Source organism: Eptatretus burgeri, chromosome 8 (assembly GCF_056783735.1).
Source record: "Eptatretus burgeri isolate ZD-2024b chromosome 8, Ebu_testis_v1, whole genome shotgun sequence".
In the NCBI taxonomy this organism is placed as follows: domain Eukaryota; kingdom Metazoa; phylum Chordata; class Myxini; order Myxiniformes; family Myxinidae; genus Eptatretus; species Eptatretus burgeri.
In genome coordinates this window covers 43,930,586-43,942,851 of record NC_140968.1, presented here as the reverse complement: position 1 = coordinate 43,942,851, position 12,266 = coordinate 43,930,586, and the positions used below count along the sequence as shown (strand labels likewise).

The 12,266-nt window shown below is 45.8% G+C and overlaps 1 protein-coding gene across 1 annotated transcript in view; it reads right to left on the bottom strand.

Annotated features, from left to right (window-relative positions):
* Window positions 1-11,184, bottom strand: part of LOC147021626 (von Willebrand factor C domain-containing protein 2-like) — a 97,599-nt gene extending 86,415 nt beyond the window's left edge. The window contains exon 1 of the mRNA XM_085891791.1: window positions 10,715-11,184. Within this exon, the coding sequence (XP_085747917.1) occupies window positions 10,715-11,101 (387 nt within the window). The 5' untranslated portion in view covers window positions 11,102-11,184. The remainder of the gene's footprint in view (window positions 1-10,714) is intronic.
* Between the last annotated feature and the right edge of the window lie 1,082 nt (window positions 11,185-12,266).

Below are 12,266 nucleotides of genomic sequence, written 5' to 3'. Positions count from 1 at the left end.
TTCAATCCAAATGATCATTACATCTGCAAATAGATATTTTACAATAATTTCAAAAGCTTATTGGTTCAATAGTTGCACCCATGAGCCAGAAATGTTTATTGTTCTTTCTCAGCCACAATTATTTCCTCCTTCTCGTGGGCTCTGCTGGGGAAAGTTTGGCCCAATTATTATTATTATTATTTTTTTTTTGAAGAGTTTTGCATACAGAAGGGGAAATGCCAACAGCAGGGACGAGGGACACGATAGACAGCGATGGACAACAAGCAATGTGGGTTTGGTTGAGGGGTAGAGGAGAATGCAGAGGGTGGATATGATTGGTGGAGAAGCAAACTCTCAGGAAGGAGAAACGAGAAATTTTGGGGTTCGGTGGTTTAACGAGGGTAGAAAAGACGATTGGTGTTGAACAGCTGTCTTGAAGACCTGGAGGGAAGATTGAGATTGAATAGAATGTGGAAGTTTGTTCCACAGGGAAGAAAAAAAAGAGGAAAAAATGAGTGAAGGTGAAAATTTTTATGGATTTTGGGAAGTTTCACCAGAAGGGGGAGGGGGGGAGCTGGTGTTGGCCTAATGGTTAGGGTGGTGGGCTTGGTATCTGAGGATCCTGAGTTCAAATCCCCTTCGGCTGTTGAATTAATCCCAGGTGGGATTGATGCCACTTGTCATCCTTCCGAGGTTGGCAAAATGAGTGCCAGTTTGCTGGTATCCTGCGATGACCCGTCCAGGATTGTGCCCATAGCCAAGGAGATTGCGAAGGCAGCACCAACGCTGTACACAGAGTATGGCCCAATGTATGTATGTATGGGGTGGCTGGTAGACCAGACCGCTTGCACCCTGCAAAAACCTGAGGGGACGAACCATGGAAAGAGCAGAGGGTTCAAAACCAGAAAAGAGGTGTTGGAAGATAGAACGACCACCAACCTGTCTGTGATGGGAAAGTTATCGGCCCATCAACACAGCTTCATCGTGGGACATTCCAATGATCTTGAAGGCCTTGCTTTCCACAACATCAAGCTGAGCAAGGTGTGAGGCAAAGGTGCCAGCCGAGAGGGGAGAACAGTATTCCATCAAGCTGTGGATGAAGGCCTTGTAGTTGGATAAGAGATCAGGTGTTCCAAGGAAGGACTTTGATTATTGAGGAAGATTAGGAATAGGGTAGAGCCTATAACACTGCTTTGAGGCACTCCAGCCTTCATAGGGAGAGGAGATGAAAGAATTCCAATAAGATCCATATGTTGGCTATGAGAGTGCAGGGAGTAAGCAACCCACAAGTGGAGTTGGCCTTGGATGACATAGGCAGAGTGTTTGGTGAGCAGGGCGAGATGCCAGACTGCATTGAAAGCTTGAGATATGTCCAAAGACGGCCCTGATCTAATGTCTGATATTGAGGGCCTCCATCATTGTTGGTAGAGAAGAAGCAGCATAACCAAGGTGGAATGATCTGGTCGGAATCTGAAGTGATGATCTGAGATAAGGCTGTTTGGAAAAAAGGAATGATTTTATATCAACTGTGATTATGGATTCCATGACTTCCCATGGTGAAAGTTCAGATGAAGATCCAGCCTATCAGTGGGATACAAAATGTAAACTGTTCAGCCTGGCGGAGGTGTGCGCTCTATCGAGTGCCATTCTAATATATCACGCATTGATGGTGGCCCACTTCTAAGCAGATGAAATATGACGTATGACAAATGATGGGGTGAAAATGGTGAAGACGCAAAGTGCAAGAGCAGTAAAGTAGATTTTTGGGACATGTTACCTGATGCCGTCCGGTCCAGTTGCAGAATCGGAGTCAAGGTTTGCCATTAACTTCTCCACCTTCTCAGGTGCGAAAGACACAAAGTTCAGGAGCAGTTGAGTGTGACTGGATAGGGTGTGTTAAGAGAACTAGGGGTTGGGGATACAAGATTTGGAAGCAAACACAGAATTGGGGCATTTGACCTTCTCATGGGTGGAGTCAGCTGTGGAGCGATTTAAAGTGAGGGAAGGGATAGAGCAGGCACATACATGAAAGACAGACTTAACAACGCACATTTTATAGGAGGGAGACAAGTTTGAAAATTAGATCTTGAGGTTGGCCAGATGTTGTTTTCTGGCTCTCGTGAAAGTGGACACACACTTGTTGCAGGCTTTGTGTGATTATCTGAGGTTGCCTTGATTCGGATTTGCCTTTCAGGAGAATGCAAGTTGTTTCAAGACATTTTTCACATCAGGACAGGTAAGGTAGGGGAGCATGCACTAGAGCTGCGCTTTGCTGCGTCCACTTTCCGCTGGTACTCCAGGGGCCTCCGTCTGGCCATCCCCCAGGCAGATGCTTGGTCCATCCCCATTTCCTTGAGATGCTGATCAACCTGCTGCAACCACAAGGTACATGGTGGGCCCATTGGCCTCCTCCACTCACATCTGCAGAGCAAGACTGGAATCACCAAAGACCTGAAGACTCAGATTTTCGTCCACCTGCACAGGTACCAACAGTGCCACACCCAGTGATCCAGTGAATCCATGAATCCCCAGGCCCGACCCAGATGTCTACTGACCTCTGGCTCACAGCCAGCAGAGACATGAATATCACTGCAAAGGCAAGTGAATCTCTCCACGACCTCAACATCCTCACCACAAACACGTACAGACAAGACAGCAGCATCCAAGGTGTCATTGAAATTATGGATCTCAGTTTTGACCCAGGAAAGCCGTAATCCCAGTGGCTCCGACTCCTCATTCAGCATCTCAAGGGCCCCCTAAAGGATATTCAGAGTTTTTGAAAAGATGACTGCATCATCTGTGAAATCAAGGTCAAAGATCTTGCCATTCCCCAATGATGCACCTTAGCTTGATCTCTCTGACATCCTCCCCAGAATCAAGTCCATGCGAGTGCTGAAAAGTGTGGGGGCCAGTACACACCCCTGATGAACTCCAGTCACAACTGGTAATAAGTCAGAGATGGTGTCACCACATCTCACAGTACTCTCAATCCCAGAGTATAGTTCAGACATCAGATTGCTCAGTTGTGGTGGCACCACACAAAGGCCAAGAATCCTCCAGAGGGCATCCTGATTCACTGAATGGAACACGTTGCAGAGATCAATATCGGCTGCAAGCAGCCCCTGCCGAAGCTCTTGTCTGCATTTGGTGACGATCCGAAGGGCAAGGAAACGGTCACTCATTGAACTCTTGGGTGTAAAGCCTGACTGCTCTGGATGCTGGTGATCAAGCAGATCATGGCAAACCCTATCAAGAATTATCTGAGCAAAGACCTTGCCCAACACTGAGAGCAGCGTCACCCCTCATTAGATGTTGCACTTCTGGAGATCACACTTCCCTTTTCAGAGAGAGACAACAAGGCCCATCTTCTAGTCAGTTGAGGTGATGCCTGTGTTCCAGGCAGTGCACAGAACTGCTTGCAATGACATGAGTAAAGCATTTCCACCAGCTTTGAGAAGTTCAGCATGGATGTCACAAATCCCAGGAGCGATATCCCATTTCAACCGGTTCACTGCAGCCTGAGTTTCCACAAACGAAGGTGTATCAGAGTTTATTGGAGGGTCCGCAATATGGACGGTAACACCCCTGACATCCAATTCAACAGCTGGTGGGTGAGACTGGTACAGCCGCTCAAAGTAACTGGCCCAGCAGGCCTTCACTTCGGACTCCTCTGTCAAGAGCCCTCCACCCTCTGCTCAAACCACAGCACATCGAGGGACGGGCTTCGAGGAACACAATGTGAGATTTCCCCTGTGAGCAGGACGAGAATCACTTGACCATCGATGATGCTCTCCCCCTCACAGATTCCTCACACTTAAGCCTCCTCGTCCACCCTTAGCGCATGATCAGTATTATGCCTCAACTCCCTGATCAGCGCAGCTCTGCCATTAAGCCTAGCCCTGCGACTTCAGTAATTGGTATTCAGTGTCCCTTGAGAGACAAAATTCTTCTTCACCTTATGGTGAATCCCAAGACATCCACCACCAACATCAAGGAAGGTGATCTTGATGGCACTCCACAGCTCTTCAGGATTCCCCAAAGCACCCAGATCACCTAAATCCCCACTCAGCCTGTTTGCAAACTCCTCAGTTACTCTCTCATCCTTGAGTTTGCCAACATCCAGCCTTGGCTGGAATGGTACCATTCTCCGGGATTTGAGTTGCAACTTCAGTTGCTACCACAAGCCTGTGATCGATATTGAGGAACTGAGCACTCTGGTAGACCCTGCAGTTCTGGATCATCCTCCAGCATCCATCAACGAACACATGGTCAATCTCCTTTGCCACACCACTTGCGTTGGGATATCAAGTTCAGCGATGAGCCTGTGGGTACTGAAACCATGAACTAGCCACCCTAATTCCATTGATTTCTTGCAAAGTCAAGGAACTTGATGCTATTCTGGTTCACAGTTCCAGACCAATGGTGACCAACACATGCCTCATAATCATCCCTATCATTTCCAGTCAATGTATTAAAATCTTCCAAGACTAGAAGAGTATCTCGCCTGGGGCACTGATCAACCACAGACTCGAGCGTGGCATAGAATGCGTCCTTCATGGTGCAGTCACTCGCCTCAGTAGGAGCATACATAGAGACCAGAGAAACGACACCCAAGGAGTGACAAATCCTTTGTCTCATTATACGCTCGTTTACTGGTATTTCCTCAATTATTATCATTGGAGTCAGCATATTGGACACAGCTACAGCAACTCCTTGGGTATAGTAACCATCAGAGCGACCCGACCAAGAGTAGGTATAACCACCCACCATGATCTCACCACTATCTGTCTCCGAACCTTAGAAAGTGCTGCAATACCGATGTTCAAACATTTGAGCTCAGATGATAACAGAGACAGGTGATCATCCTCTTTTCGGGATAGTACATTCCAAGCATCCAACCAAAGGGACCATCTCAGGTTAACCCAAGGAGACTGCCGGCTGGTGGATGACACCTCAGCACCACCCCGACACATACTACTGCAAACTGACCCGGGAAGGTTACCCCGTGGTTTTCTTTCTATCAGTGGGGATCCCGAAGGCTTTGTCCCAATCCCATCATCCGATGAGTCGCTCTGCTGAGGGCAGCTGCACTGGATGCACTCCCATGGAGCAGGTTTTCAATTTTATTTGCGTTTTTCTTTTGTTTTGTGGTGTGAAGGGTTTTTCGGTGGCCGGAGTGCAAATCCTGCCACCAACCTCGAAATAAAACGTAACTGAAATGCAGGAGGACGTCCGCAGACACAGTTGGGCACGAAATATGGATGGCTGTTGGCTCACAAGGAGCTCCTCCGCCCTTTGACAGGTTTTGTGTTTAATCCTGCTGGGTGTCCATATTATACACCCTCCTCACCAGAAAACCTGGTGGAGGAGACGGTTTAGTCACCAACAACCCGACCATGAAACAGGTTAGTCCAGGTTTACATTGTACCTGCAGCAAGTCACAGATCTAATCTGACCTTACTTGACAATATTCAGGGTATCATGGGCAGCAGGATGTGTATGATAACTGAGAAGACGAGATGGTATGAATCTGTGTCTGGGAGAGCAAGTTTCTGTGGAAGAAATCCCAGGCTGAGTTCACACCAGGGGCAGTGTACATGGAAGACCAGTCCTGAAGAGAGATGGCTGCTTGCAGTCCCTGCCAATCTGCTTGAGTGAAATGTCAGACTTACCAGCACTGAGGCTTGGAAGAAAATGGGGCTGTAGGTAAAAGAGGAGGCTGGATGAACTAAGTATTTATTTGTGAAAAGGTTTGGGTAAATAGGTCTTGTGAAAAAGAAGAATAAATTTAGATTAAGAAGAAGAATGAATGGCTTGTTGCTACGGAGTAGCAACCTCGACTCTTCGAGGGTGATGTGTTGGAGGAATCCTGACAGAGGCACCTTGCGCCCACCGCAAGGGGAGTAAGATTTTATAATACATTTGTTGAAGCGTTTTTTTTTGTTTGTTTGTTTTTTTCATGTTAAGAGCTTTTGAAGGAAGAAATGTTTTATTCAGTCAAGATTCAGTTTGGGGATATTGAAAAAGAAAAGGGATACAGAATGAAGGAGTAAATGTGCACAGCATATTGAGTTAGGTTTAAATGTTATTTTTTTTTTTTTGGAGCAAGGGGGGGGTAAAAGGATTAAGCTGAGGTATCAGAAGTAACAATACCTGGGAGAAAAGGAGTGCAAAAGAAGCAGGTGCAGCCAAAAACGAAGGCAGAAGCAACAAGCCAACCAGCCCAGCCCAACACGAGTAGGCCGGACTTTTCCAGAGCTACAAATTTGTGACTACTTTTTTCTTCTTTGTTTTTGATGACGTCCTCTCCAAATCTTTTTACGGTAGAAAGTAATTCCATGTGTATATTTTTGATTATGATTCCAATTGATATTTGATAGACAATGTAGCTGCTGTCCTCTTTTTATGATCTATGTTAATTTTGCACGAGAACACCCGTCTCTGCCTTTTGGTCTCAGGTGGCTCACACTTTTTAGCTCTCTATTTCTTTGAACCTTTTATAGCCTGGCTCCCAGGCTGAGTTTTTCTTCTTCCCTTCTTTAATCCCATTCACCCTGGTTTCCCCACTTTCTCATGTTTACCTCATTCCTGTTTCCCCCTGGTGATGTGCTATCGCACCATTCTCTAACCCTTATTTTGTTTTCACCCTCCTCTCGTGTCTATCCAACCTTGTGATCATGTCACCTTACAATGCAAATTGTTAGCATTCCTTGTCATGTACCTTTCTCAGTATGCGCAGGTGACAGGTCCTTCTCGTGCACATTCTTCTTTAATTGTTTATAGGTGACGTGTATAATGTAGATGGTTTAGCCTTTTTTGGCCTGCAGTGATCAAGTCAGTTTGTGAATTTGTTTGTCCCTTGTTATAATCCCCCTTTTTTCTGCGTGTTAATTAGTACACAATTTAATAATATCACAATGTACTATTTTGCAGCCATTTCTGTTTTTCCTTTGATTGAATGTTTATCTTTGGTTGAATAAAACTACTACCACTACTATTAAACACAACAATGTGCAGTTTGGCACAGAATATTCAATGAAAACACAACGAGAAACATGGGAATGAAAATAAAACTGTGAAATACACCGTATCTCGTCTGGGAAACGTAGCTTTTTGACCTGGCGGGAGGAACTCGCGAACCAGTAACACACGTAGAGCAACTCGGAACCCAAATTAAAAAAAAAAAAAATCAAACAAAGATATTTGCACGTGTCATAGAAAGATGTTTACACAAAGTAACAGGATCGCCTGAAAATAGACAAAGTAACCAATGATGCAAGCCAGGATAAAGAGGCTCTGTGGATCTATCAATGTACCACGGGAAAGTATTGACCGGCCTTCGTTTGGCATTCTGCTCTCGAATCACAGTAAATGTCGGAGGAAGGAAATCGGAGCGGATTCTGCTTTCTCTGTGATCCCACAAGCAGCACGAAAGCATGCAGGGCCGAAAAGCTCTGGTTGATGATGCGTGATGATCTGCAGGTGTTTGAGGAATGCCAAATGAGTGGCGTGTTTGCTGAATGAAAGAGGTTCAAAAAAAGCACAGATAATCATGTAAAATCGGCTCTTTTCTGACCTCCGCGTGTAGTGTCACCAGATCGTTTTCTAAAACGGCAAGCCAGTGGGAATGAGGCATTTGGGTTGGGGGTGGGAGCTGGAGTGTTTTGGGAGGAGGAGGAGGATAAACTGGGTCGAAACATCGTTTTGCAGTTGTGGTGCCAGTGACGGTGTCTGAACAGAAGAATATTGCAAGTACGCTCCACATGACTATCTCACCCAGGTGATCAGATCTAAATAATTCCATCAACCTGGAACAAATTGCAAATCGGTTTATCGTTTTACTTTAGTTGGATTCTTTCGCCACCTAATAGGAAGTTAAGGTTTTAATGTTGGGTGATGTGAATTATTTATATGCAGTATTGAGGACGCAACCGATTGTGGAGTTCAAACTGGCACGTCAGTGTCTCGGTTGTTACAAACATTCAATTACATTTAGAAACGCACAACCGCCTTATGGTACATATCTCTCTCTTCTTGTGGCTTAAAAGTACAGGGTGTTTGACAATATTTTTTTGAAATACATACAATACGCAATATGCCTATTTCACTTGCAATCACAAAAGCTTAAATCAATCAACCAGACAGATGGGAAGAGATGCCATGAATGAGATTTGGAAAAGTTGTGGAAGGATAATGAGAAAATAATTTATTAATTTATTGTTGCTTGTACCGGGACAAGTGGTGTTTGTGTTTTGTCAATATTCTGATCGATACAAATTATGCATTGAATTATCTTGTTAATATATTAAAGGTGCCGTAACAAGTGTTGCAACATATTGTTTGGTCTTCAGTGTTTTGAAAAGTATGTTAAATTTATAATTGTCGAATTTCAACCACAAAGTTGCAAGAAACGCTGATTCGCCCTCCAATCAACTATCAGGCTTAATTATTCAATCACTCTTGTGGGTCCGGCCGGCGAAAGTTTTGGGCTCGAGTCCTTCACGAACCGACTGGCCAGGCGTGATGCTTCAGTGAAGGTGACAGGAATTTGTAATATGATCAGGGTTCCGGCAATAACTTGTCTACTCCGCGAAAGACTCCGTTGAATGTTAAAAATCCACCAACAATCAATGGTTGCAGTCCAGTCTTCCTGCGTAACGTCCTTCTGATAGACAGCGCACACAGTTTTGCCTCGTCCAGCATGTGAGACACCAGGATGGCAGTTTATAGCTGGGTCGAGATTCAAACCCAGACTAGACTGCTCAGAGATGAGTGTGCATCTAGGCTAGACTGCCAGGCTATTAGAACATATGCTCAAGATTTATGATGATCATTATGTATGGTATACTCAGTATATCAGAATGATCTGTGATTGTGCAACGTTCCTGAAGCACTGATGCAAAAAGGAAAGCTTGCATGATGATGTAAAATCAATAACGCTGATTAATGGCACAATGAGTGAAACAGCAGCAGAATCAATGTAACAGTAATGAAAAAGAAGCTAATTATATATGATAACAACCAGACACCCGGGAGCTGCAAAATCACAGCATCATAGTGTGAGAATTGTGTGAAATGAGACGCCTTACGTGTCTGAACTATTGTCCGTGGAATCACTCAGAAGAGGTCAATAATGGCAGCCACATCGTATTTTTATTTGTACTCTGCTGTTTGCTCATAAAAGTTATAAGCGCTGAAATGTACAGCATACCTTCGGTTTATTATGATGTAAATCCTCCGGGGGGTATCAAACACGTGAACTAAATGGTAATGCGGCTCAAAAGGAAACACCCCCCCTCTCTCGCTCTCTCTCGCTTTCTCTCCCTCTCCCTCTCCCTTTCTCCCTCTCCCTCTCCCTTTCTCCCTCTCCCTCTCTCTCTCTCTCTCTCCCTCTCTCCCTCTCTCCCTCTCTCCCTCTCTCTCTCTCCCTCTCTCCCTCTCTCCCTCTCTCCCTCTCTCCCTCTCTCTCTCTCTCTCTCCCTCTCTCCCTCTCTCCCTCTCTCCCTCTCTCCCTCTCTCCCTCTCTCCCTCTCTCCCTCTCTCCCTCTCTCCTCTCTCCCTCTCTCCCTCTCTCCCTCTCTCCCTCTCTCCCTCTCTCCCTCTCTCCCTCTCTCCCTCTCTCCCTCTCTCCCTCTCTCCCTCTCTCCCTCTCTCCCTCTCTCTCTCCCTCTCTCCCTCTCCCTCTTCTTCTCTCTCTCTCCCACCTCTCTCTCACCCCCCTCTCGCTCTGTCCCTCTCCCTCTCCCCTCTCGCTCTCTCCCTCTCCCTCTTTCTCCATACGATGTGACATTACCTGAACAGTCTCCTCGCCTCGAGGCATTGTTCGAGCCGCGGCGTTAGGTCCGCCTGACAAGCCGTATTATTATCTGGAAAAGCGCATTACATACAAGCTGAAAGCACTTGTTTATAGTTTTGACCATCAATACCTGCACAGCCATGGAATTAATGACTGCGACACAAGAATAAAAGTTTCGGTCCAATTTGGCTTTCTTTTGTTTCAACCGGAATCGTGCATTCTTGCAGAATATTAGACAGTTTTCAAATGCCATTGTGTCAATGAAGTTGGAATTATAATTAGTATTTTTAATCCATTTATTTATTTTCTTTGAAAAGGGCCATTCGTTTAATTTCCGTGCCGAACCTGCCACCTTCCCTATCATTATCTTGGTTATTGCTTTGCCTTTACCAGGACTCTTTTTTTTTGAAATTTCAGATGAAGCTCAGAGGTGACCTCTTCACCTTCATCAAAATTATTTTGTTCCAATGTGTACACATATATTGCCTGCTCAGTTCTCAGCACCCGGTAACACTTTTTGCCGCTCCTTCCTTTGTTTCCATGTGATGAGATCATTGTGCCCCGTTTTGTCTCGTTTGTCGTCTAAACGATATGTTTACAAGACGAACGGACGGACGGTTAGTCGGATAGTTGGGCAGAAGGTCGGACGGACTGCTACCCATCTTTTATCTGCATTTCTCCTGTTACATTCACAACAACAGCACGCTGAATGAGAAACACTCAAACTTTCCAATTTTCTCAACAAACGCACGCAACATGGACATGGACCTTGAAATCCTGCAGAGCAGACTCTGATGAGAATTCGGATGAACTGTTAATGAATGAGTACGACGAGCATGCGCAACTCGCAATTCTCTTTTCCCACGCCCCCCCCCCCGTTTTTCCTCCCCCTCTCGAAGTGAGAACAGTTGGTCATACTCTCGGCTCAAAGCCTGGTACCTGAAACTCCTCGAGCAGAGCGTAAGTCACCCCTCCATGCTCACACATGCTGTGCTCCTCCTTGCATTCTGGACAGCAGCCGTTATGCTCGATGCGAGCGCAGCGAGAAGTCGAGAATCGCGGACACTCGGGATTGGGACACACGGGCCCGTCCTCGGTGCAAACACATGGGCAGGACGATTGGCTCGGAGAGAACTCTTCTCCCAGCTTGTACACGAAGCCCGTCTCGTCGAGACAACCTTTGCCGCGGTAATCCTCGAGAATGTAGTCTGCGGGAGGTGTGCCTGGCTCGGAGGTTGAATCTGTCTCGGTCGGGAAGGTGTACGTGACGGATACCAGATAGACTATAATTAGCAGCGAGAGAGTGCCGAGTGCAGCTTCCATCATCTCGACTCGCTCCCGGCAGCATGGACGTGCTGTGGCCAGCTCTGGCTTCCCTTGGCTTCGAGTGTGCTCAGCCGGGAGCGCAGCCGAGTCACCCAGGCACGACGGGCGCAGCTCGTTTTAACCCCTTCCTTCCTGCAAAACTCTGCTTGTTCTTTGAGCGCAAAGTTCGAGCGCACAGTGCATCCATTGCGCCAGTCCTGATGAGATATCCATCTCGTTGAGGGGGTGAAGGGGGTCACAAACGCAATTAATGGAATGCTAATGCGCAAATCGTACTTGATGATGACATGTGAGAGCTGTAGCTTTTATTCTACTCTCTGGATGCAATGTTAGATTTTTGAGGACATCTTGTAGAGCTTTCAATATCCCAGCAACGACAACATCACGATGATTGCATCTAGTTCGTTTATTTCTATGCGAAGCGAGTGTCTGCCGGTTCATGTGCAAATTCCTGTCGGGGGAGATGACACAAACGGGAAGACTGGATGCATTGCTCATTCTGCGAGAGTCAAGTTGAACAACAGAATGGTCTCAGTATCAAATGAGATTTGCTCTGAGAGCCAAACGTAACCATGAACTAGATTCTAGATGGTACTTTGGTACTGCAGCTCGGAGGAGTGAGCGTACTACATTCATCTGCATGAGACCTCCTTGCTATATTTGCTACATTTATGAACGCTGACAATTGCATTTTTTTTGCAAACTAATTGCCAAAATAAATGCGTAAAAGTGCAGTCAAGTTAATTCTCCAAAGCCTTCGAAAGATGTTTGAAATAAAGACCACTAATTGGAGTTCATTCTTGAACTGTTTTTCACCTTTCATTTTCAAGTAGTTTCCTGATGAGAGTTGGTGGTGGGGGGTGGTTCATGGGCTGCTCGTGGGATGTCACAACATAGCTGTTTACAAGCATCTTCTCTGTACACACACAGCGCTGCACATCGTACATGACGCTTATTACTGATTTTGTTTTGAGAAGTTTTTTTTCTTCTTCTTTCAAAATTCCAGATGCCTTCACACTGCTGGGAAATCGCTCCAAATTTCCATGAGTGTCATGTTTGCCATCAGCAAAAGGTTCTTGGTTTGAGGCCAAATATTTAACGAGAAAAGCAAAATGCCTATCGGTTTCTTGGCCATGAGATAGCGAAACGAATCCCCTGTAATAAT